This window comes from Rutidosis leptorrhynchoides, chromosome 9 (genome assembly GCF_046630445.1).
Source record: "Rutidosis leptorrhynchoides isolate AG116_Rl617_1_P2 chromosome 9, CSIRO_AGI_Rlap_v1, whole genome shotgun sequence".
Lineage (NCBI taxonomy): Eukaryota > Viridiplantae > Streptophyta > Magnoliopsida > Asterales > Asteraceae > Rutidosis > Rutidosis leptorrhynchoides.
In genome coordinates this window covers 52178044-52204160 of record NC_092341.1, presented here as the reverse complement: position 1 = coordinate 52204160, position 26117 = coordinate 52178044, and the positions used below count along the sequence as shown (strand labels likewise).

The 26117-nt window shown below is 36.2% G+C and overlaps 3 protein-coding genes across 3 annotated transcripts; 1 reads left to right on the top strand and 2 right to left on the bottom strand.

The window, feature by feature from the left end:
• Positions 1 to 1038: 1038 nt before the first annotated feature.
• On the top strand, positions 1039 to 1950 carry LOC139868053 (uncharacterized). The gene has a single exon (XM_071856392.1). The coding sequence runs from the start codon at positions 1039 to 1041 to the stop codon at positions 1948 to 1950; it is 912 nt and encodes a 303-aa protein (XP_071712493.1).
• A 7499-nt stretch (positions 1951 to 9449) lies between these two features.
• Positions 9450 to 10521, bottom strand: LOC139868052 (uncharacterized). Its single transcript, XM_071856390.1, has 2 exons — positions 10334 to 10521; positions 9450 to 10266 (listed from the first exon to the last, which is right to left on the bottom strand). Exons 1-2 carry the CDS (start codon positions 10519 to 10521, stop codon positions 9450 to 9452), a joined length of 1005 nt encoding a protein of 334 aa, XP_071712491.1.
• Positions 10522 to 16213: 5692 nt separating this feature from the next.
• On the bottom strand, positions 16214 to 17092 carry LOC139868051 (uncharacterized). Its single transcript, XM_071856389.1, has one exon. It carries the CDS (start codon positions 17090 to 17092, stop codon positions 16214 to 16216), a length of 879 nt encoding a protein of 292 aa, XP_071712490.1.
• Between the last annotated feature and the right edge of the window lie 9025 nt (positions 17093 to 26117).

The following is a 26117-nucleotide window of genomic DNA, read 5'->3' as shown; positions in this document are numbered from 1 at the left end:
CATGTGTACTTTATAGATAGTGTCTTGTTTAATAAAGAGAGGGAGAGTGGTAATATATTTATGAAAACAGTATTGTAACAATTGGGAGATGATGGACGAATTAATAATTTTTAAGGGAGCTTAATCACAAAGTGTTTCTTGATTTAGAAGTAGATCGCAGATCGTGTTAGAAAAGTTAGATGTGTTGATTGTACATTTTTAAATGATATATCCACTATCCAAATTACTTCTTCCACCAAATGTATGCATTATTTAATTGTACTGTACAACTTACTAAGACCACTTCGTAACGGGTCCTAAGTGACCCCGTCACTTTCAAACTTGGCATGAAGAAACGCCAAGTTCGGCCGTAACCCGGGATCACTTCACCGCGTCACTCTGGCGTTTGTGTCGAAGAAACGAGTCAAGCAACGGACGTTGCTAACACGTGGCATGCTCTGGTTGGGCTGTTTCAATTAGCCGTTGGCTTTAAAAAAAATTCAGTATTTTATATATATATATATATATATATATATATATATATATATATATATATATATATATATATATATATATTACATTTCTTTTTAACACACAAACATCAACAATCCTGCTTCTATTCTTTTAATCAAATAACATACGAACAACCATTTTATTTTTTTTCACAATGGAAGTACTTACAAGACGCTCGAGTTTCTTGATGATGATTCCGATGATGAAAAAATTGTTAGTTTTGTTAATAGTATAACGGAAGAAGTCGATGGAGAAGCAAGCAGTTCACGATCCCCTCGAAGCCGGGTTTATATTGCTAGGGATCGTGAAGAAGCTGCTTTAAGGTTATACAATGATTATTTTTCGTAGACACCAATGTATCCCGAAAAAAAATTTAAGAGACGTTATCGAATGAGTCATCAGTTATTTCTCCGAATTGTCGAAGGTATATCTAATTTTAATAGTACCAATATTCCTGAATATTTTTTGTTTTTTCGGGAACGTCCCGATGCAACAGGTCGTCAAAGTTTGACGATTCTTCAAAAGTGTACAGCGACCATACGTCAAATGGCGTATGGAACTACAACCGATTTGTTTGGCGAATACATAAAAATAGGTGAGAAAACGGCCGCTTTATGTTTAGATTATTTCTGCAAATGCGTTTTCATTTGTTTGCTAGAGAATATTTGCGAAAACCCACTGCCGAAGATATCACTAGACTTTATAATTTTCACGAACAAAAACCTGGTTTACCGGGTATTTGGTAGTATAGATTGTATGCATTGGGAGTGGAAGAATTGTCCTGTTGGTTGGCAAGGGCAATACACAAGAGGTGATCAAAAAGGGCCTTCTGTAATGCTTGAAGCAATCGCCTCACAAGATTTGTGGATATGGCATGCATTCTTTGGTATGGCAGGTTCGAACAATGATATTAACGTTCTAAATGCCTCACCAATTTTCAACTCTATAAAAGATGGAACGACTCCACCTTCACCATTTGATGTCAACGGGCGTCACTACGAAAGAGGGTATTACCTAAGAGATGGTATATACCCAGATTGGGCCATGTTGGTAAAAGCGCCTCATAATCCAATTGATGAACCACGTAAAAAATTTAAACGTTTTCAAGAAAGTGCAAGGAAAGATATTGAGCGTGCATTTGGAGTATTACAGGGTAGATTTGCAATGTTAAAGACTCCGACGAGATCTAAAGACTTCAACAAAATTAGAAGACATATGTATGCTGGTATTGTATTACATAACATGATTCAAGAAAATAACGATTTTGCTATTGGAAGGAGAGAAGAAAGAATGATAGAAAGGAACCCACCACGAAGGTTGCAACGGGATTTGAGGGATCGAGATGCAAGGGTTAAGGAAATAAGAGACAAGCAAGTTCACCAACAGTTAGAGGCATATTTAACCGAGCACGTTTGGAACTTATCACCTTACTTTCGGTCCGCTAATAATAATGAGTAATTTGTTATGTATTTTATAGTTTCGTTAATGAATTCTAAAATTATGTAGTTTCAATTAATGTAATTCATGTTTAGTTGTAATGATAGATTGGTATTTCATAAAATATAGCCGTTTATTATAATAATCCCTAAAAACGATTACATTATTTCTTATAAATAGAAAAACAACTTAGTTCCTAAAAACGATAACTTTAATTCCTAACGGCTATTTTCAACAAACACATTCATCAATCTTCGTAATCGCGAATATCGTATTGCTGCCACGGCTGAGATTCAGATACAGCTTCATCTTCACTTGCCTCAATGGCGTAGCTTTCATCAATCCATTCGGTGTAAAGTGTAATTGGTTAGTTACGTAACAAGGCTCGCCCAATCGCACCAAACCAATCGTGATCTTCCTCTAGTAGCGAGGCAGGAGCGTTGGGTTTTTTGAAAAACCATATTTGTTTAGTGGGGTAGATTATGTCTCGTTGGAGCAACTCAAGCAACGGCATATAACTTGGACACTTACGAACATCCATGTAATAATCCCGTGTTTCATACGGGGTATAATTCATCAATTCTCGATCAAACTCACCTCCGTAATGAACTTTAACAACAACATTCAACGGACTCATTTTGAAGTGTGTGTTTTATGGTCTGAGAGTTTTAGAAGAGATGAAGTGTGTGTTTATGATTTGAAAAGAGTGGTTGTAAATATAGAGGTAAAAAGTAGCCTTTTTTTTGGGAAAAAACGGTTAATAATATAGCCGTTAGAGTTTAAAAATATTTTTAAAATATAAATATAATCATATAATAATATAAATACAATTAAATAAAACAGGAAAAAGAAAAATAAAATGGCACCTCAGCATTCTACTAAAAGTAACAAAAAAAAAAGAAACACCACCACCACTACTCCCACTCAGAAAAGTAACACATCTACTCATCAAAAAGTGCAAAAAAGCAAGTGACATCAAAAGTTACACCGCTCACCATTACAAATGGTCTAATGCACAGTTTATGGTGAAAGAAGTAATTTGGATAGTGGATATATCAAATCCCAACGATTTAACCTATTAAAAAAGAAGGAACGTCTTTGAGAGTTTGTGCGTCATCATGTGAGCATCTGACCCGTGGTAGCTAAACTTGTATGCGGTCATTCTATTCTCAAGATTTGTAAGTAAAAGAAAAAAAAAAAAAAAAATGCATAGAATAAAATTAAGATCTTCTCAATTTAAGGAAATACTCGTATACAAAGTGTAAGAGAAAATTTATAGTGAATCATCTATCCACTTTTTTTTCCTTTAAGAACACATCTTTTCTTAGAACATTTGTAATGGTGATGGCGTGATGGGGTGTGATGAAGTGCTTTTGTAGAGTATATTGCTGATGTTGCAGTGTGATGGTGTGATAGTGTGATGGAGTTTATAATAGGGAGTTGATCCTCACACACTATTTTTTATCCATACACACTTGTTTTACATAAATTGACAAGTTTGCCCTTACTTTTAACATAAAGACAAAGATGGTAATGTTGACTAATATAAGGGTAGGATTGGAATTTCATGTAAAATAGTGTGTATGGATCAAAAAGTGGTGTGTGAGAATCACCTCCCTTTATAATATAGTATGGCGTAATAGTTGTGTGATAGATTATTTTATTATTTTTTGTTTAATTAATTAAATTATAAAAGCATTTATTTAAATTCTGATTGGTTTAAATCAAGTCACGCTAACTTCCTCCTTCCGTGATGCTAACAAAAATTCCATCCCATCACGACGCATTGTGGCGTGATGGTGGCGTGATTGTGTCATTTTGAGTCCTTCACGCTGCACTACAAATGGTCTTACTCTCTCTACTTTCTTTCCCTTTTTTTCAAAATAAAACTCAAGATCAACGCGTAAAAGCTTAAAGAGTAGTTTCTCATTGGGACACCTCCACACATATAATGAGTTTTATTTGTTTGTGATTATATGCAGTACTTTTTGTAGAAGATGGGGTTAAAAACAATTATTAGAAATGAGAGATAGTCAAGTAAGGACTAGTAAAAAGAAGAGACAATGGAGTTGGACAGGAAAATAATGAAATTGTACAAGTCCTTGCTTTGATGTAGCATGCAACGGGACTAAGAGACATAAAGTGAAAAGAACCCCAAAACCTTTGATTTTTTTGGCGTTAGACCTTGTTTTGTGTTACTCAATACATGTCTTTGAATCTCCCAAAAGATTTACTTTGTAATGCAACAAAAGTAATAAAATAGTCTAAAAAGCCATTTCAATTTTATAAAACTACAAACACAAGTCTGAAACTTTGTTATAAAGAATTAACCATAGCATTATTCTCTTTTAACAATAAGATATGAAATTCTCATATTATACCAACTCATTTATTAGTGTTAATCAAACATCCTCTAAGGGTGCAAACTAAAGTCTCACATTAGTCATGTGACAAAACAAATGTATGTATATAAGTCTAAGGAGAAGTCAAGTCTAAGGGGAAGTCAATGGACTCTTGGACTTATATTGCAGGATATTGTGTTTGGACTATGCGATTGACTTGTGAGATGTCTTACCGAGAGCAATATATCCGTTGCTTTCATGTAGAAACATAAATTATATGATTGTATATATTTCACTTCCTTATACCCATCAAAGACTAATTATTGTTGTTTTATAACACAAAGATCGTTAGAAATTCACGAATATTAAAAAAGAAATAAGCTCATGTAAGAGCACTAGTAACGATACCGCCGTTGGTCCGTTATTAGCCCCGCCGTTGGATGCCGCTGATATTAGCACATCGTCATTGGTCCCGCTGTTTGATCCCGTACTCGATTCAGTCACAGACGAAATGTCTGATTTTTACTGTTTCTGAACGTTGCAAATTGCAACGGTAAAATAAAATTCAAACATTTAATACATACATGGTTTATATATATATATATATATATATATATATATATATATATATATATATATATATATATATATATATATATATATATATATATATATATCTCACATACTCCAAACTCACACTTTTCATCACCTTCAAACATATCAATTTTCTTTCAAATTTCAACTTCAATTTCATGGCTCATTTAACTGTTTCGATAGTTGTTTGGTACGCGTGAGAACTAAACGAAGACTGGAAGATGTACTTGGACGGTCGATGTAAATCGTTCGAGTCACCCGATATCACCTATTGGGACACGGGGCGTTTGTTCGACTGCATACGCAAAATTGTTGACTTCGAGGCCTCGGATTTTGTTTACTGTGATCCAGAAACCGATAAATTCGAGTTTTCACAACCGAAAAAGAATGACATGAAATTGTCGGGAGAGCCAAACTCAAATGCGACCGAATTGAGTTGTATTGTATTGGTATTTGGACCCGACGTTTTTGCACTCAACCTCATCCTCACTATCTGCACAATAGTAGCGATTCGGGACACGTGAGTGACGACACGATCCGGTCGTATTAAACTTGTTTTTTTAAGGAATTCGTAATGTTTTTTTTTCTATCTTAGGATCTTGTAATGTTTTTTTCTATTTTAGGAACTTGTAATGTTTTTTTTCTTTCTATTTTTAGGAACTTGTAATGTTTTTTTTTTTCTATTTTTAGAAATTTGTAATGTTTTTTTATATATATTTTTAGGAACTTGTAATGTTTTTTTTTTTATTTTTTTTATTTTTAGGAACTTGTAATGTTTTTTTTAAATAAAATGTTTATTTTACGATTTTAAATGGTATATATGAATGTAATATAAGTAATAATAATAAAAAGTTTAATATAAAAAAAAATAGAGGTGTGATCAAGTAATGAGTACGTCATGGTTATTAGCAGTGAGTCTTTGATTAGTGATGAAAAGAAAATGTTGATGTGACGCTGATGTGACAGTCTGACAATACACTCTATCATGGTTAAGAGTCCTTTAAATAGCTCTTATTAAAATCTGCTACTCAACTATAAAGGCAAATGTTACATTTTTATAAGGGTATGAAAGAAATTTTGTGAAGGTTAACATTTGGTCAATATGTGGAAAGAGTCCACATGCTTTTAAGCCTGTCTTTAAACTGACCAATGTTTTAAAGATTCCTTTGTGTGTTTATATAATTTTCAATTTTATATTTTGTTAAATAGAATTGACACTTATTTATGTCTATGAGCAAATATTCTTTTGATCTTCTTTGGCAAAACCCAATAAAGGTCACAAACACAGATTAAACAAATCATCTTCTCCCTATATACAGTCCATAAACAGCTTTTTCCCTGTTTCTCTAAATTAGAATAATGATACTTCACACTACTATTTACTACCATATTTTATATCGTTTCATTATTATTATTTTTATTAATTTTTTCGAAAAGCCAATAATTTTATTAAAAACCCACGAGATGCGGGCAAACACCAAGGACATATTACATATTACATGAGCCGGTAGCTCTGAAAAAACAAACAAGACTAACAGGGCAATCAAAAACTAAAAAACCCCATCACCTAGTAACACTAATCGGAAATTTTTTTTTTTTTTTTTTAACAGCAATAAGATGAATTTTTATTAATGAAACAAAGCTACAGAAGTAGGTTGCAAAAACAACCCATAACCCAATACATCACATATACATTCATACAGACACAAAGAATATGTATCAAACTAGGATGCTAAGTTAGCAAATACTCTTAAGTGATGAAAAGATACTGATGTGGATTCGCTAGCCATGAGCACCAATCGATTTTCGGGCCTTTTAATCTCTTTGAATTCCAATCAAAGCTTAGCACTTGGATCTCATTTACCAACGAAGCAACACATAAACTCTTATTTTTAAAAACCTTTGAGTTACGATTTTTCCAAATAAGATATCCACATGTCCACTCAACCGCTTGCCATAACTTTGCCCCGATCTTCGACATATTTTGGTTTACAGAGCCTGCAAATGTTTCGGCTATACTCGTATTGACATATGGACCCAAATTCCACCAATTATAAATTCTTGACCAAACATCATAAGCGCATTTACAAACAATTAAGGCATGATCAATATTTTCAACATCATCATCGCAAATCGAGCATCTTACCGAATGAAGATCTATCCCACGCTTGTCAAGTTCGCACAAGGTCGGTAATCTTTTTTTCCGTGCTCTCCAAATAAATCTCTCCATCTTTTTTGGAATTAATGGATTTCGACTTGTTTCGGGTTGGCTCTTCTCACCTTCAAACACTTTCTCCATGATTATGTTGTTTAATTTCTTTGTTGTGAAGATGCCGTTTGTTGACATCACACATCTCCAAGAGTCTGAGCTATTGCTACCCGGCGAAAATCCTCCGATCAGCTGCATGAGGTTATCATATTCGCCCCTGGTTCTGCCCGTCGGGTCCCTGCACCACTGCCACTCGAAAGCACACCCATCATCTTGCCATAAGACTCGATCGCACACCCTGCATTCTTTATTTGTTTCCAATTGGTACAGCCTGTAAAACATTATTTCTAGGGGCGTATCTCCGATCCATAAATCTTTCCAAAAAAGCGTTGACGACCCATCTCCTATGACCTTCTTGAAGGAGCTGCTGAAAGGGACTCCTAGTGATGTAAGCGATCTGCCTGCACGAAGGATGTAACATCAGGAACTGCAAAAAGTAATTCGTGAGGCAGTAGGATTAAGATTAATACCCCCACAAGGCCCATATATGCTAGCGATGACTTTGGCCATAAAGATGAAGGCTCATTATGGAACCGCCACCACCACTTGCATAATAAGGCTAAGTTTTTACAATTTAGAGAGCCCATATTGAGCCCTCCATCCGAATATGGCAACATAATTTTCTCCCACTTGACCCATTTAATTTTGTTTCCCTCCCCGGTAATACCCCCAAAAAAAATCTCTCCTCACTCTCTCAAGTTCTTTAATCACACATGGCGGGGCACGGTATAACGAAAAGTAATACAATGGAAGACTCGAGAGAACCGATTTGATAAGTGTTACTCGACCCCCGAATGAAATCGAGCGTGCTTTCCAATCCAAAAGTTTTTCTTTAAATTTCTTGATGACAATTTCCCAATCTTTTAGATTTTTCATTCTACACCCAATAGGAAGACTAAGATACGTGAAGGGAAAATTCCCTATTCTACACCCGAAGTGATGTGCTAACGAAGACAACTCATTTCCACTAATACCAACTCCGTAAATACAACTCTTGCCTATATTAACTTTTAGACCCGATGTTAATTCAAAACATTTAAGCAAGTTCATGAGACTTCTCAAGTTGTCATAATTCCAATCCCCGAAAAAAATGGTGTCATCCGCATATTGAAGATGCGAGACAACGGTGTCATTATTTCTGACTTCCGCCCCTTTGTACAAACCTCTATCTACCGCCGCTTTAGCTAGAATGTTTAATCCTTCGACCGCAATGATGAAAAGAAACGGGGAGAGAGGGTCACCTTGTCTAACACCTCTCCCCATGGTGAATTCCATGGTCGGGGAGCCATTGACGAGAATCAAAATCGAAGCCGAACTCAAGCATGCAATTATCCACTTGCACCATCTTTCCCCGAAACCCATGCATTTCATTACTTCTAGAAGATAATCCCAATCAAGACTATCAAAGGTCTTCTCGAAATCAACTTTGAAGATCAACCCCTTTTTATGATTTCTTTGATAAAAGTCTATTGTATCGTTGGCTATTAGAACGCCATCTAGGATGTATCGATCTTTTAAGAAAGCGCTCTGTTCAATACCCACCACATTTGGAATAACTCGACGTATTCTATTAGATAGTATTTTCGATACTATCTTATAGAAACTTCCGATAAGGCTAATGGGTCGATAATCGTTAAGACTAAGAGGATCTTTTGTTTTCGGGATTAGGGATATAAATGATGCGTTACAACCTTTTGAGATTTCACCCTTCTCCCAAAACCAAATTATTGCGTTCATTAGATCACCCTTTATCGTATCCCAATATTCTTTGAAAAAACGCATGTTAAAGCCGTCGGGTCCCGGGGCTTTGTTACTTGCACAATCTTTTAAAGCCTCAAACGTTTCATCAACCGTGAAGGGAAGTTCAAGCTGCGTGGCCTACTGATCTGACAGAACTTGGTAATGTAACCCGGACATCGATGGCATGTTGTCCCCTTTTTTCTCAAATTGCCGATTAAAATGATTAAGGACCGCACACATTATATCATCCACATTTTCATTCCAAACTCCATTTATGACTAAGCCTCTGATATTATTCCTATTGTAGTTCCTTCGGATAATTGAATGAAAAAAGCTCGAATTCTCGTCACCTTCTATTATCCATTTGATTCTCGCTTTTTCTCGTAACATATTTGCTTTTGATCTTTCTTTATTTAGCCATTTTTTCCTACAATCCATCCATTCCAAACGTTCTTCCTCATTTAAAGTTCTACTTTCAACGATTTCTTCCCATCCGTCAACTTTAGCTTTAATTTCTTTAATTTCTTGATCTATACCATTGCAACTCGTCATTTTCCATTCTTTGAGGGCGTTTTTTACATTTTTAACTTGTTTCGGAAAACACAATCCATTCTATTCCCCTTAGCTTCTATCTTCCAAGCATCCTTGATAACTTTATCAACACCTTCCATATTTAACCACTCATTAAAAAACTTGAATGGTTTAGGCCCAAAATCGATCACTCTATCTCTTAAAACAATGGGACAATGGTCCGAGAATTTCTGATCTAAGACAATAGCCGACAGGTCATCCCAAAGGTTGAGAAATTTGTCGAATGCAAGAAATTTATCAAGTTTGCTCAACTTAAACCCGTTATCACATACTCTGGTAAATTTTCTACCACCGAGAGGAATTTCCACTAGATCATTATTTAGAATAAAATTGTTGAATCTCGAAGCCCGACTTGGAATGAAATTGCTATTAACTCTTTCTTCTTCATCTCTTACCTCATTGAAATCTCCACACAGAAGCCAACTTGTGTCGACTTTTCTCAATAACCCTTTTAATGATTCCCACATTCTCTTTTTACCCGCATCATCATGTGGTCCGTATACATTGACAACCGCCATTTCTTTATTCGAGCATACCCAAGAACCTTTAATTGCAATGAAATTTTCTCCTTCTACAAAGTCTTCTACATAAAAAGAATTAGCATCCCACAAAAGCATTGTCCCACCCGAGTAACCTAATGCATTCTTTTGAACAAAGCCTACACTATTATTCCACCATAAGTTAGAAGCCCAAAAATTACTCACATTGCTCAGTTTTGTCTCCTGAATTGCCACGATGTCGGGTTTTTCTTCTCTACACAAATTCTTTACCCACCCAAAAGCCCCATCTTTCGCGAAACCTCTAAAGTTTAAAGATATAATCTTCATGAAAACAAAAAAACTTCGAAAAGAGTATGGATAAGGCTTACTGTTGTTGTTTCTTTTGATCCGGCCATTTCAACCCGAGCTTCCTTCCATACTCATGTAACTCTTCGCTGTTACTCGAGCATGTCCTACCACCATTATTAAGCTTGTTGATGCTTGTGATTGACACAGACTTTTGTGAAGTCGAATGAGATCCAACCGTTCTTGATGATTTGTGAAATGTCCCGTTCATATTGATTATAAACGTTCCATATTAATTGATTTCGTTGCGAGGTTTTGACCTCTATATGAGATGTTTTTCAAAGACTGCATTCGATTTTAAAACAAAGCATAACCTTTAATTTATCGTTAAAGGTTTAAAAATGATAATCAAAAGTATAGCATATTCACTCGACCATTACATAATGGTTTACAATAATATTACACAACAACATATGTCTTCGAATGCAGTTTTCAAACAATATTATACAAGCATGAACTCCAAATCTTGTCCTTAATTTAGTATGCAACAGCGGAAGCTCTTAACAATTACCTGAGAATAAACATGCTTAAAACGTCAACAAAAATGTTGGTGAGTTATAGGTTTAGCCTATATATTTATCAATTCATATTAATAGACCACAAGATTTCATATTTCCATTTCTTGTAAACAGCATGCATGCATAAAAATCATTCATATGGTGAACACCTGGTAACCGACATTAACAAGATGCATATAAGAATATCCCCTATCATTCTGGGACATCCATCGAACATGATAAAACAACATCGAAGTACTAAAGCATCCACAACCATGGATGGGGTTCGTTAGGCCCAATAGATCTATCTTTAGGATTCGCGTCAATTAGTAGATCGGTTATTAATTCTTAGGCTACCAAGCAAAAGGGGCATATTCGGCTTCGATCATTCACCCATATAATGTAGTTTCAATTACTTGTGTCTATTTCGTAAAACATTTATAAAACTGCATGTATTCTCATCCCAAAAATATTAGATTTTAAAAGTGGGACTATAACTCACTTTCACAGATTTTTACTTCGTCGGGAAGTAAGACTTGGCCACTGGTCAATTCACTAACCTATAACAAATATGTACATATATATCAAGGTATGTTCAAAATATATTTATAACATTTTTAATACGTTTTACTGTTTTAAGTTTATTAAGTCAGCTGTCCTCGTTAGTAACCTAAAACTAGTTGTCCACAGTTAGATGTACAGAAATAAATCGATATATATTATCTTGAATCAATCCACGACCCAGTGTATACACGTCTCAGGCTAGATATCAACTCAAAGTATATATATTTTTGGAATCAACCTCAACCCTGTATAGCTACCTCCAACATTACTGCATATAGAGTGTCTATGGTTGTTCCAAATAATATATATACATGGGTCGATATGATATGTCAAAACATTTGCATACGTGTCTATGGTATCCCAAGATTACATAATATATTAGAATACATGTATAATACAATATGAGTTAGCTAGGATATGATTAATATAAATTTGTTACCAATTTTCACGTAGTTACAACAAGCAAAAATATCCAATCTTGTTTTACCCATAACTTCTTCGTTTTAAATCCGTTTTGAGTGATTCAAGTTGCTATGGTTTCATATTGAACTTAATTTTATGAATATAAACATAAAAAGTATAATTTTATAGTCAGAAATACAGGTTACAAGTCATTTTTGTAAAGGTAGTCATTTCAGTCGAAAGAACGACGTCTAGATGACCATTTTGGAAAACATACTTTCACTTTGAGTTTAACCATGATTTTTGGATATCGTTTCATGTTCATAAGAAAAATCATTTTCCTAGAAGAACAAATTTTAAATCAAAGTTTATCATAGTATTTTATTAACTAACCCAAAACAGCCCGCGGTGTTACTACGACGGCGTATATCCGGTTTTACGGTGTTTTTCGTGTTTTCAGGTTTTAAATCATTAAGTTAGAATATAATATAGATATAGAACATGTGTTTAGTTGATTTTAAAAGTCAAGTTAGAAGGATTAACTTTTGTTTGTGAACAAGTTTAGAATTAACTAAACTATGTTCTATTGATTACAAGTTTAAACCTTTTAATAAGGTAGTTTTATATATATGAATCGAATGATGTTATGAACATCATTACTACCTCAGGTTTTATGGATAAACCTAATGGAAATGACAAAAATAGATCTAGCTTCAAAGGATCCTTGGATGGCTTGAAAGTTCTTGAAGTAGAATCATGACACGAAAACAAGTTCAAGTAAGATTTTCACTCGAAATAAGATTGTTATAGTTATAGAAATTGAATCAAAGTTTGAATATGAGTATTACCTTGTATTAGAAAGATATCTTACTGTAGATAAGAAAGATTTCTTGAGGTTGGATGATCACTCAAAGTGGATTTGCAAGATTGGAAGTAAGCTAGCAAACTTGGAAGTGTTATTGGTGTGTTCTTGAGTAGTTGCTTTATAACTTGTTTTATGTATGGATTTATAAACTAGATTGAGCTAGATTTTGATGAAGATGATGAAGAACACTTAGAACACTAAGAGAGAACTTGAGAGAGAGAGTAGTTTGATGCATAAAAATTGGAATTAAAATGTGTTTGTGATGAGTGATGGTGGACGTGATTTTAGAGTCTCCATATAGGCTCCATTAGTTTATAATCTTGTGAGATATTTCATGCTAGATGTTAAATTATGGTTCCCACATGGTTAGGTGACTCACATGGGCTGCTAAGAGCTGATCATTGAAGTGTATATACCAATAGTAAATACATTTAGAAGCTGGCTATTGTACGAGTACGAATACGGGTGCATACGAGTAGAATTGTTGATGAAAATGAATGAGGATGTAATTGTAAGCATTTTTGTTAAGTAGAAGTACTTTGATAAGTGTCTTGAAGTCTTTCAAAAGTGTATGAATACATATTAAAACACTACATGTATATATATTTTAACTGAGTCGTTAAGTCATCGTTAGTCGTTACATGTAAATGTTGTTTTGAAACCTTTAAGTTAACGATCTTGTTAAATGTTGTTAACCCATTGATTATTATATCTAATGAGATATTAAATCATTACATTATCATGATATTATGATGTATTAATATACCATAATATGATATATATACATTTAAATGTTGTTACAACGATAATCGTTACATGTATGTCTCGTTTCGAAATCCTTAAGTTAGTAGTATTGTTTTTACATATGTAGTTCATTGTTAAAATACTTAATGAGATACATACTTATCATAATATCATGTTAACTATATATATATATATATATATATATATCCATATATATGTCATCATATAGTTTTTACAAGTTTTAACGTTCGTGAATCGCCGGTCAACTTGGGTGGTCAATTGTCTATCTGAAACCTATTTCAATTAATCAAGTCTTAACAAGTTTGATTGCTTAACATGTTGGAAACACTTAATCATGTAAATATCAATTTCATTTAATATAAATAAACATGGAAAAGTTTGGGTCACTACAATTTGGGGATTGGATTGGATGTTTCAGGACAACATTTGTGGCATGCTTCTCTTTTTTTCCTAGTACTACCCAATCTAGCAACAGACTTCAGATGCATAAGCCTTGAGGAAGACTTCCAATTGGATGGAGTATTACGGATGCAATTGAGGCATAGATTAGAAGAAGAATGATTCCCGTTTGGGTTGTTGATTTAACACTGGTGGTTTTGGAATTTATCTCTTTGGATTTGTGTTTGACATTATGTTGATTGGTTCTGCTGATTCTGGACATTGGTTTGAATTTTGGACAAGGTGGACTTGGAGAAGCGGTTTGTCCTTCAAGGTTGAATTTGGAAATTGGATTGGGTGTAGGTGAAAGGGAAGACGGGAGTGAATCAAAAATTGGATTGGATAGTGACGAAGGAGAACTTGATTTAGGATTAGGTTATGAATTAGGGATTATCGAGTGATTGGTCAGTGCTGAGGGAATTGGCTTGAATTGAGTTTGACTTTTAGCTTTGATAGCAGAATTTGGGTGTGAGGGAAGGGAGTGGGGGGTGATATGTGCGTAGAGTTGGGTTGGGAAACATTATTAGGCTTATTGGGCTTAAAGGAAAGCTTAACAGGCCCAACATGTGATGCGTTGTTGGGTTCAGAATTACATTGCTGGGGATGAAAAGTATGGGAAGGTTTAGAGGGCTTGATAGGATCCAAATTAGGAGTTTTGAAGGATTTGTTTTTTGGGCCAGGGAAAGCGGTTGAAGGTTTTGGGTTGGGTGACAGGTTGATGGATATACTTAGGCTATAGACTGGGCCTGGACGTGGGCTGGGTGGTTTGGGTGATAAGTTTTGATTATGTAAAGGGATTTTAGGTTTATCGTTTTTGGAGGTAGCATTAATATCAGACCTTTGATTTTTGTCATGTGTGGCTTGGGGTTCCAAGACAACTTCTACCTCATCATTATCTTTGTCAGCCTCATGTGGGAAACCAACCCTAGCAGCTTTTTCGAGACACACACCATAATTGCTTTGTGACTTTTCACCATCTCCCAAACATGACTCTTGGTCTTCAACCCCAATTTTCCGGTCACCGTCTTGCCTGTTACCGGAATTACAGTCACTATGGTCACAGGTGTCATCAATGGGATCTTCATCGTCGTCATCTGAATTGAAGATATCCCCATCATCATCAAAATTTTCGTTATCGTTTGAGTCATCATCTTCATCTAATCTACTTACTCTTCTAACATCCGATTCTGGGGAGATTGGGGTTGAAACATCCTTAGCTTCTGGATCCTTTAAGTTGTAGAAATCAATTTCAACTTCTTTACCTCCTTCTTCATAGACATTAACATGGACAACTTTAGATTTATGCTTTAACATGATCTGCTCATTTACAGGTTTGGAGGATGCACATTTCACCAGGACTTTTCCTATTATGAGATTTTGATGTTGTTTGTCTATGATGCTACAATTCTCCGTATCCAGTACAGTTCCCCACCAAATAGCGATAGATTTAAATGTGTTTTCGTTCTAACATGAAATCGGAACACCTCTAATCGATAACCATGTTAATCTTCCATTATAACACATATCTTCCTAGCTATGGATAACTTTTAACCAACTACAGATTAAATGTTGGGAATTTGACATTATGTTCATTGCAGTTATTGGATTATCCATAACCAACATGACTTGTAACCTGCCTAGGTACTTTATCGCATAGTCTTTTAGACCATCCATCATACATAGATTATCAATTTTTCCAAGGAGTTCAAGAGACGACACAGATCCAATGATGGCAGATTTGAGTATTGGATCATCGCTATCTTCATCTTTAATCTCCACAATTTTTGCAGCATTATACCGATTGTATCTGTTGTTGGGATAGTTGTGCTTGAAACTTTCTTTGTTTTGATTCAACTTTTCCCTCAAGTCTCCATTTGTCTCAGCCTTAGTGGAAGATTCACTATTTCTTCTTTCATGCTTTTTGTTTAGCACTTCTCTTAGGTCAGTAGCTTTATGAACCGCATCCCTGAAAGATCTTCCATCCTTGACATGACTGTTATAGGTTCGATTAGCGTATCCGTGTTTTGCGAACCCATTATGGAGGTGATTAGGGTTTTTGTGTTGGCCTGGTTCATCTTTTCTTGTTGTAGCTTTGAAAACCCTAATCAGTCTATCACCAAATCTGATACTTTCTAGCCCTCTGAGAAGCTTATCTTCATCCTTCACTTCCCCAAAATGGACGAAGGCGAACCTATGGCCATTTCTGAGCCGATCTCTTGCAATGTAGATATCCTTCACAGATCCAAATCCTTTGAAAACTCTCCATAAATCTGTGATTCCCCAACTTTCGGGAAAATTGAAGAACATGAACGACATCAATTGTGAGCCGAATATCCACCTATAATTATTCCTAGAGTCTCCATTGTGTTTTCCTAATTACCACTCGTGCCCGCCTGAATCCTCACCCCTCGTGATTGAAGATTTTCTCTCAACTCTCTCTCTCTAAAATTCTCTCTCATCTCTCTTTTTTCGTGAACACTAATCAGATTACTTCTCCAATTTTCAAAATCGCCCTGCACCAACTTTGATCTACAGGAAAGCCACAAATGTGATGGCGCCTTTAGACTCGCCATAATATCTTCATTTAGGATTGATTTCCTCGATTTGGAGGGTGAGTGCTCCAATTTATTTCGCCATTTCCAAATCAACCACAAAAGAGTAAATCTCGTAGCAAGAAAAGCTATGCTAGCATTATTAGAGCCTAGTTGGTAATTTAACGGGCTTAAGGCGTTGAAAGAACGATTTGGGATAGAATCGCTTAACCGCCACCAAGATAAAAAATTCTTCCAGAGAGGGTTAATGAATCTACAACTCGTAAATAAATGGTTTACCTCTTCGCTTGCAGCATCACAAAACGGGCAGAGGGTAGAAGGAAGATTCATGCCACGATGCACCAAGTTATTTCGGGTAGCGATCCCATGTTGAGCCAATCGCCAAATAAAAACATTTACGTTGTTAGGGAGACAAGGAAGCCAGGTATTAGCAGTGACAGGCCCTGAAACCGCTAACATAATATTATCAATTAAGCTTGACAAAACATTCATCTGGAAGATGCCATTCGACTTTAACATCCAGAGCCATCCATCCTCCTCTGTCGTAAGATTGCTTGAAGAAGTCAGCAAATCATTTAAATTAGAGAGATCATCATGGGATCTTCCTCTTATATTATTTCGCCAACACCAATTACCCTTCAAACCGTTCTCTTCATTAACAATTCTATCGGAAACAATGGATTCTTGGTCGCTTTCCATAGCATAAAGTCTCGGGAACGAACACTTTAAAGGCTGAGATGTGTTCGGAATCCATATATAATGCCAAAGACTTGCGATCGATCCATTGCCAATCCTACATACTATTGAAAAAGAAAAAGAAACACCAATTTTGTTGATTTATTGGTCACACATAATGATGTCAGGCCATATCGCCAGAGGAGGGGAAGATTCTAAGAAATAGTTTAGACCTCCATATTTGTCGTAGATAGACTTGATAATACGCGCCCATAATGCATATTTTTCCTGTTTTAACTGCCACCACCATTTAGCTAAAAGGCTTATTGAGACTACCGATACTGAGACCTCCAAGAGTGTAAGACCCAAATATTTGTTGTGTACATAAGTGTAAATAAGATGCTTGAAGTGGGGGTTTCGTTGTACATTTTTTTTAAAATAAAGAAGAATCTGACCTGGGCAATCTGCGCGCCGCGCAGGTCAGTGACGCGCCGCGCCAATGGGCTGTGACAGCTCACTCTTCTTTTAAATTAGATATTTTGAGGGCTTTTTGGTAATTTCACATGGGGCCCGACTTTAAGGCTCTAGACCAGTGGGTGGAGCCTCATTTACTCAATTTCCATCTACTTCAACCTCATCCATTTAATTTCTAGAGAGAGAGGGTTTTCTAGAGTAAGAGAGCTCAAAGTAAGGAAGAAGAAGGTTGAATCGGGCCTAAGTGCAAGAATTAAAGTTGTTCATCTACTTCCTAGTTACGTTTTGAGTGTGGTGGTATGTTCTAACTTTGTTTTCCTTATTTAATTTGATTAAGGGTTAGGGTTTGGGGTAAGTGATGAACTTAAAACTCATTTGTTAGTGAATTGAGTGTTTTGGGTGAATTTGGGTCATGTAGACTCAAAGATGACTAACTAGGGGTTTTCAAGTATTAATTGATGTTTATGAGCTTAAATTAGTTAGTTAATTACTAGCACACCTAGAGATAAGTAAATGGGCATTGTGTGGGCTAGGGGATAACCCGAAATGGGTGTGTTGACCTTAAATTGGTCAAATGGTCAAAATGGACCTAAGTTAGTTAATGTTTGTGATTGATGCATAAACCTTGTGTTGAAATGTGTTTTAAACCTAACTTGGCTAATGACTAGGGTTTCGGGGATGTTAACCCAAATATTAGGGTTAAGGGTGCAAATGGGTCAAAATTGCACCATGGGTCAAGATAACATTAGAATGGAGTTTTAGTTGGTTGACCAACTTGAGTTGTGATTGATTTATGTATAATGTAATAGGTACGTTACATTGAAGATTTCCGAACTTGATTACTTTTCACAAGAGACTTTGAGGTGAGTGGAGTAATTATACGTATGTGTATATGACGTGTTTATTTGTGGGTGTTATGGTATGAACCATCGAGCCGGTAGTGCCATAACATGTGTGCAATAAGATGTGAACCACGAGCCAGTAGCATCGAGTGTGAACCATGAACCGGTAGCACTATAAACTAGATGTGAACCACGAGCCGGTAGCATCAAGTGTGAACCACGAGCCGGTAGCACTATAAACTAGATGTGAACCACGAGCCGGTAGCATTGAGTGTGAACCACGAGCCGGTAGCACTATAAAAGAGTATGACTCAATTGCGTATGGTGTGAACCACGAGCCGGTAGCACCATAGCGTTTATGGTTAACCATATTGAGATTGTCGATTATTTAGCATATTGTTTATATATATATATATATATATATATATATATATATATATATATATATATATATATATATATATATATATATATATATATTGTGTTGAGTATATGCTAATGCGGTTTTGTGTTAATGTACGACTTGTTAAGTGTTTTGGGTATGATGACATGCTAATTGAGTTACAAGTTCGTAGGAGGTATTTGGTGAATGTGATTGCAAATAGATGGGTTATATATATGTATGTGTAATTATTGCATTCACTAAGTTTTGCTTACCCTCTCATTGTTTACCTTTTTATAGGCTCAGGTATGGATAAAGGTAAGGGCGTTTGTTTGGAGTAGAGATCCCGTTGTGTTAGGGGACGATTTTGGAAATATTAGCTTTTGGAGTTTGACCGAGACTTGGGTAGTTTAACCCCAAACACCATGCTCGTAGGGTCGTTTGGTATTTAAACTTTTTGTGGTCGAAACTCTCGTTTGGTATTAAACTCGTAATTCGGGTCGATGTGGGCCTCACTTTGTAAAACTTATTTTATGTTTAGATCGTGTTAGTTTTATATATTTGGTTATGTTGTTAAAAGTGTTTTGTCTAATTATGTCGGGAAGTGGCCAATCTTTTTCGTGTTTTTGACTTTCGGGGACAGCAGGCTGTCCAGGCCATTTTGCGCGCCGCGCCACCTGCTGAACAAGCAAAAATTTTTTTTTTTTGTGATATTTTTACGCGGGTTCGATTGTGTTTTAGTTTGGGTTGTTACAAAGAGCTTTGCTTTTCAAAGATTGTTTCCAGTTTACCCAGGTTATACTTTTATCATTATCTGCTCACCAAAAAAATTTCCTTCAAATCGATTCTAACTTATTAATCACTCCAACTGGAGCTTTAAATAAGGACATGTAAAAAAGAGAAATGCTTCCCAACAATTATTTGGTCAAGATCAGTCTCCCACATATAGATAGAAGCTTTGCTCTCCAGGGGTTAACTTAGCCAGAAACTTATTAACAATGTTATCCCAAGCATTAATTTTTTTTTCATATTCTGTCCCACGGGTAAACCCAAATACGTAAAGGGGAAGGTGCCTGGCGAACAGTTAAGAGATCGATCCAGAATAGCAATAGTCGAAGTAGGGATACCAAGACCAAAAATCCTAATCTTCTCGAAATTTATACGAAGGCCAGATGCCATGCCAAACCAGGTAACAATATTAATTAAATTTTCAATATTCTTATATGATAATTCTCCAAAGAATAGAACGTCATTTGCAAATTGTAAGTGCGAAAATTGAATTGCATATGATCCCACCGAAACTCCTCTATAGAACCCATGGTTGACAGCATCATTCATCATTACACTCAAAGCTTCCCCGACAATCAAAAAAAGAAAAGGCGATAATGGATCCCCTTGCCTTAGCCCTTTTCCGAGAGAAAACTTCTGAGTAGGACTACCACGAATTAAAACTGACGAACATCCGGAATTAAGACAGCCTCTGATCCAATTTCTCCAGGTGATTGAGAAATTCATTTGCCTCATTACGTCATCAGGAAAATCCCAACATACGCAATCAAACGCCTTTTCAAAATTAACTTTGAAGAGAAAAAGATTTCGTTTCTCCTTTTTAAAAGAATTAACAACTTCATTAGCGATTAGGACTCCATCCAAGATTTTTCTTCCCTTTACAAAAGCCGATTGATTCATGCTAATCACCTTAGGCAGAACTTTTTGAAGTCTATTAGCAAGAATTTTCGCCACGATCTTATACAGACAACCAATAAGACTTATTGGTCTATAATCATTAAAGCTCACCGGGTTGGAGGATTTAGGTATCAGGGATATGAACGAACTGTTGCATCCCTTGTAAAAGTTGCTATAGGAAGCGAATTCATGAATGCACTTTACTACATCTTCTTCAAGAATCTCCCAAAAGCGCTTGATAAAATTAAAGTTAAAGCCATCGGGCCCCGGGGATTTTGAGGATGCCCACTCCCCAACAGCCTGTTTAATTTCCTCTTTATCAAACGAGCTGCAGAGTATATGATTATCTTCATCAGTTAACAAAGAAAAAGATGAGCTCGAAAACTTGGTTTTGCATCCCTCTGACTTTTTAAATCGTTTAGCGAAGTTGTCGAAAGCAGCCTCCTTTATTTTAACAGGATCACACACCCATTCACCATTGATGTTTACTCCTGTCATACCAATCTTCTCCCTAAACTTGGTAGTGGTATGAAAGAATTTTGTGTTTTCGTCTTTCGCCTCCTTTATTTTTATTATGTGATTATTATTATTATTATTATTATTATTATTATTATTATTATTATTATTATATTATATATTATTATTATTATTATTATTATTATTATTATTATTATTATTATTACTATTACTATTACTATTACTATTACTATTACTATTACTATTACTATTACTATTATTATTTTATTATTATTATACTATTGGCAAAAATAATGAAAACTTTATAATCACGACACTTTTATTAATAACTAAAGGGCGATCGATACCGAAAGTACAAAAAAATTTCCGACGAGCCTCAAATCAAGAAAGTGAAACCATACTACACTATACACTATATTTGAACGAGTCTCACCAACCAAAAGAACAACGATCACAACAGCAACAAACTAATCTAAAACAAACATAACTTGTAAAACACAAACACTCGAAACAAAACAGAGCCAAACTACATGGCCTTGGAAGGAACTTTACGACCTTTGGGTCTCGGTCTAGATACCATTCCATCTACTACAATAGCGTTTACCTCCTTTCCCGACCTATAGTTGTACAAATAAGAAATCACATTGGACGATCCAACATTGAGTTGTAGCTCAACTGGTAGTGACTTACCTCTCTTAGCGAGAGGTCAGGAGTTCCACTCCGCTAGGCTGCAACATTGCACTCAATGTTATCTCTGACCTGAAGTATCCACCCAGGTCACCTTTCGCTTACTGCGGGGTGTTGGTACTATTTTTCGTATAGCGGATGAAAGGTACCAGTATATCACAATAACAGCCTAGCATTGAGAGATATGTTGTCGATTGATGTTTGCCCTTAAGAAGTAATCCCTGCAGACCCGGAACACGGATGAGAAATCCGTGGGGTGGCCTCAATCAATCTTTGGATCAATCTAGAATTGATCCGTGTAGCGTTCTGTTACTAAGCAGTTAATGTTTTAGAGTGAGAAAGAGCTGTGTGAGAGAGAAAGTGTACTTCTCTCGGACTGAAGTTCAAATGTCAAATGTGGTGACCCAAGGGGTCTATTTATAGGCGTAGAATGTCCGAAATTCTCGGGAAACACGTGTCAAATGCTGATTAATTTAGTTATGAGAAATATTCGGAGCCGACTTCGACATGGCGACGTGGCTGCGTGTCGCTCACGTGCCTAATAGAAGGGCTTAAGCATAGAAGCTGCCTGCAGGGCTTACGCATGATGTTGGGCGGCCTGCTGAACACTGGATGGTAAATGCTAAAAATTGCTAAACATTGCTATCTTTTATGCTTTTTGATCCATTCTACTGTACAAAAATGATGCTTTTATGCGTGTATCCCCTAGGATACACCATTAAGTCCCCCCAGTTTAATATCTTTATTTTTTGTAAAAAATAAAGTCATTAAACTATAAAAAATAAAAGATATATTTTTCCTCGGGAACATAATTATGCCACATCCATCTGTGTTTTCTGCAAGGACCCTCGCTTTATGATGATTTGTCTGCAAAAAGTGTCCCCTTGAATGTTTTGAATTTTTTGCTTATTTATTTGCTTACGTATACTAAAGACGTGGCGAATTATAGGCCGTTTGTTCTTCATCAACTGTTTGCCTTCTTTCCTGTATTTAAACTTTGATTTTACTGTTTCTCATTTACTCAACCCTAATTAAATCTTCATCTTCATCTACCTTAAACATCTGCAAACATTCCCCCTTCTTTAATATCTAATCAATGGCTCCCTTAATGTCGACAATATTCGCAGCGTAATCACATCGACCTACTTAGATCATGTCAGAGCTTTATTTCCCAAATTCTTTGGGGCCGACGCCGTAATCCCACATCCACATGAGCGTGCATCTCATCCCCCTTCTGGAAAAAGTTTCCATGTATGGTTGAGCACTGTTCTTCTCATTTCTTCGGATTCCTTTTACAACATTCGATTTGATTGTTTGCAGCTTTTACGGTGTAAGCGTTGGCCAATTTGAACCTATGTCAATTCGAAAAATCCTGCTTTTTAAAATGTACTGTCACGCTCGCAATATTAAACCATCTGTTTGCCTTTTTTGTCACCATGCTACTATTAAATCTTACGATAAGGGGTGGTTCTGTATCTCGAATATGGACGGATTCCTTCTTACTGCCAGCGATGTGTCGAAAAATTGGCAACATACTTTCTTTTTATCAACAGCGATGTAATTCCTAACAGCTCATTAAAAGCTTTTTACTGGCGTACTTCACTCGAGCCTCCCAAAATTACCTATCCTAGATTGTCAACAGATGAACGAAAATTACTAAACACGATAAAGAAAGAGAGAATTCCTAAACCGGCGTTATCCAGAACACATGCTAGCTTTATGATCAATTAACGCTGAATGAAATGAAGAAACACGTGGTTGTGCCATCGTTATGCTAAAGAAAAAAGGTATGCAGAAATTGATAATTATGGTATGTTTGCGTATTACATTTACTAGTATAGTAATTGTGAAACATTGTTATTTCAGCTATTACTCCGCTCACTGCTTTGTGTCACATAAAGTATGAGGAGCTACAATTCTTATCTGAAAAAATGGTGGATGAGACTCTTGAGAAAATTTATCTGAAAATGAGCCTAAGGATGAGGCAACCCTGATTCGATCAAATTCACGCAAATGTCGTGCAGCTGGTAACCTTTCTTTTGAATCTATAGCAGAAGAAAATCTTTTTTGCTTTTTATCCATATGCTTAGTGATATTGCTCGAATTATACACATTTTACCTCGCAATATCTACCTCATTACACTCGGTTTTGAGGATCATTGAGCCCGAAAGTTGTATTGTAACAACCCAACCCATTATCCAACCGAAACACACTTATTATTATTTTTTTTACAAAAATCTGATTTTAGCCAAATGAAGCGCCGCTCCAATATGGGGCGCGCCGCTCCATATCTTGCTGTCCGAATTTCCCATTTTTGGTTTAAAGATCTCCCGCTTCCCGACACTTTTAGACGACACGACTTTCACAACACGTTATAGTAAGTAAAACTAACACGTTTTCATAATAAAACAAGTTTTACGACACCGGGCCCACATATGCCCAAATTACCCTTTAAGTACAAAATACAAGTTTCGACCACATGAGTTAAATTCCAAACAAAACTACGAGCATGATGTTTGAGGATAAACTACCCAATCCTAAGTCGAATCTAAAAGTAATCCAAGCAAGCAACCAAAAGGAAAAAATCATCTAATCCTGTGCATACCCTTGCCACGTCCGCCTTCGAACCTAAAAATGTAAACAATGAGAGGGTAAGCTAATGCTTAGTGAATGCAATACTTATACGCATACATACATAATTTAATCACTTGCATACACCTACACAAACAACGCATATCATTAGCAAAACGCAATAAACGAATAATCATACGTACAATGCTAGAAAAACTCACACAACCCAACATACACAATGTCGACATTCGACTCGATGGTGGCCGATGAAAAGTGTAACCAAAACGTTAACACTTACCAACACATCGCAACGCGTACGTGGCTGACGAAGAGCGGTAGGTCACATATTAACCACTCACCACTACGCACCATGAGGCCGACGAAAAGTGCAACCGAACCGTTAACACTTACCTCAATCACAGGGATGGCCGACGAAAAGCGAACCCGCTTACCATCCTATGATAAGTGGCCAACGAAGAGCGAATCCCCAAATGGATAACAATCACCACTCACCCAAACACACACATGTGGCCGACGAAGAGTGATAGGTTAAACATTAATTACTCGCCACATGCCACACTTCCAACTGTGGTCAACAAAGAGTCATTCCTTCTGGATATCACTCACCACATAACCAAACACACACACACACACACACACACACACACACGTGGCCGACGAAGAGCGATAGGTCAAACATTAATCACTCGCCACATAACACAAATCGAATATAGCAAACGAAGAGCTATCCATACGGATATCACTCATTATATTTTCCCAACCCAAGTGTGGCCCACGAAAAGCGTATCCTACCGGATAACACTTGCCACGTTGCACGCAAGCAACCAAATTATGTACATAAACGTATAAATATTCCACTCTCCTCGGTTATAAGAAAAGCAACTCCCGCTTGAGCTCCTAATCGTCCGAATGTAAATCACCTAAGCAATTCACAAACAAATAAGCTAAACACTCTAGCTTATGCCCAAAACATCATAAGTGCAATTTCGATCCATTTGCACTTACCTCCAATTTGACTAAGTCAAATCTCGCCCAAAACACCCATAATCACATTCGACTAGTGATTATGTTCCAACAACTCATTTTACTCAAGGTTTCATCATCAAAACACATTACTTGCAACATTTGACACAAAACCCATTTTGACCTAATCTCAAGCCAAAACACCCATTTTGCAAGCTTACACAATTAATCACTTATAACCTAAGTTAACTAGTGATATTAACACCCGAACATGATTATCAACTAATCAATTTCATCATCCAACCCAAAACCCACCAACAATGGTCTTCCACACCATTTACTAGTTTAATCATCTATTTAACAACTAGTGGGGTTTACTCAAGAACACACAAATCAAAACCCCAATCATGAACACTAAATCAAACTATGAAAACTCAGAGTTAGAACTTACCATTACAACCACAACGTAGCCGTGAACGAGATGAACAACTTTAATACTTGCACTTTGACCCGATTCACACCTCTTCTTCTCCAAATGTAGCTCTCTCTCTCTAAAATGGAATTCTCTCACTAGGGTTTGATGAGAGTGTTTTAGTGGATGAGAAAGGGAGGAAATGAGGATAAGAATCTGCTCCCCACCCCTTTAACCCGTCCATATATGAAAGGACCATAATACCCTTCATTTAAACCCTTTAAAAATGTTAAAAAACGCATCAGGTTCAATCGGAGCACCGCTCAATAGGGTGGAGCGCCGCTGCAACCTTCAGATACTGGCAGTTGAGAAAAACAGGTTTCAGCAACTTATTTTGGCCATAACTTTTCGACCGTAACTTAGTTTTCGATGAATCAAATATCGTTGGAAATTTAATAAGATATTCTTTCCAATGGTAAGGCTTTGAAACATCAACTCAATCTTTATTCAGGGTTGAAAAATTACATTACACA

Coding starts and splice junctions, on each gene's coding strand:
- LOC139868051 (XM_071856389.1), bottom strand. CDS start 17,092: ATGGAAAGCGACCAAGAATCCATTGTTTCCGATAGAATTGTTAATGAA.
- LOC139868053 (XM_071856392.1), top strand. CDS start 1,039: ATGGCGTATGGAACTACAACCGATTTGTTTGGCGAATACATAAAAATA.
- LOC139868052 (XM_071856390.1), bottom strand. CDS start 10,521: ATGAACGGGACATTTCACAAATCATCAAGAACGGTTGGATCTCATTCG. Junction 10,267..10,333: donor GATCAAAAGAAACAACAACA/GTAAGCCTTATC, acceptor TTTAAACTTTAG/AGGTTTCGCGAAAGATGGGG.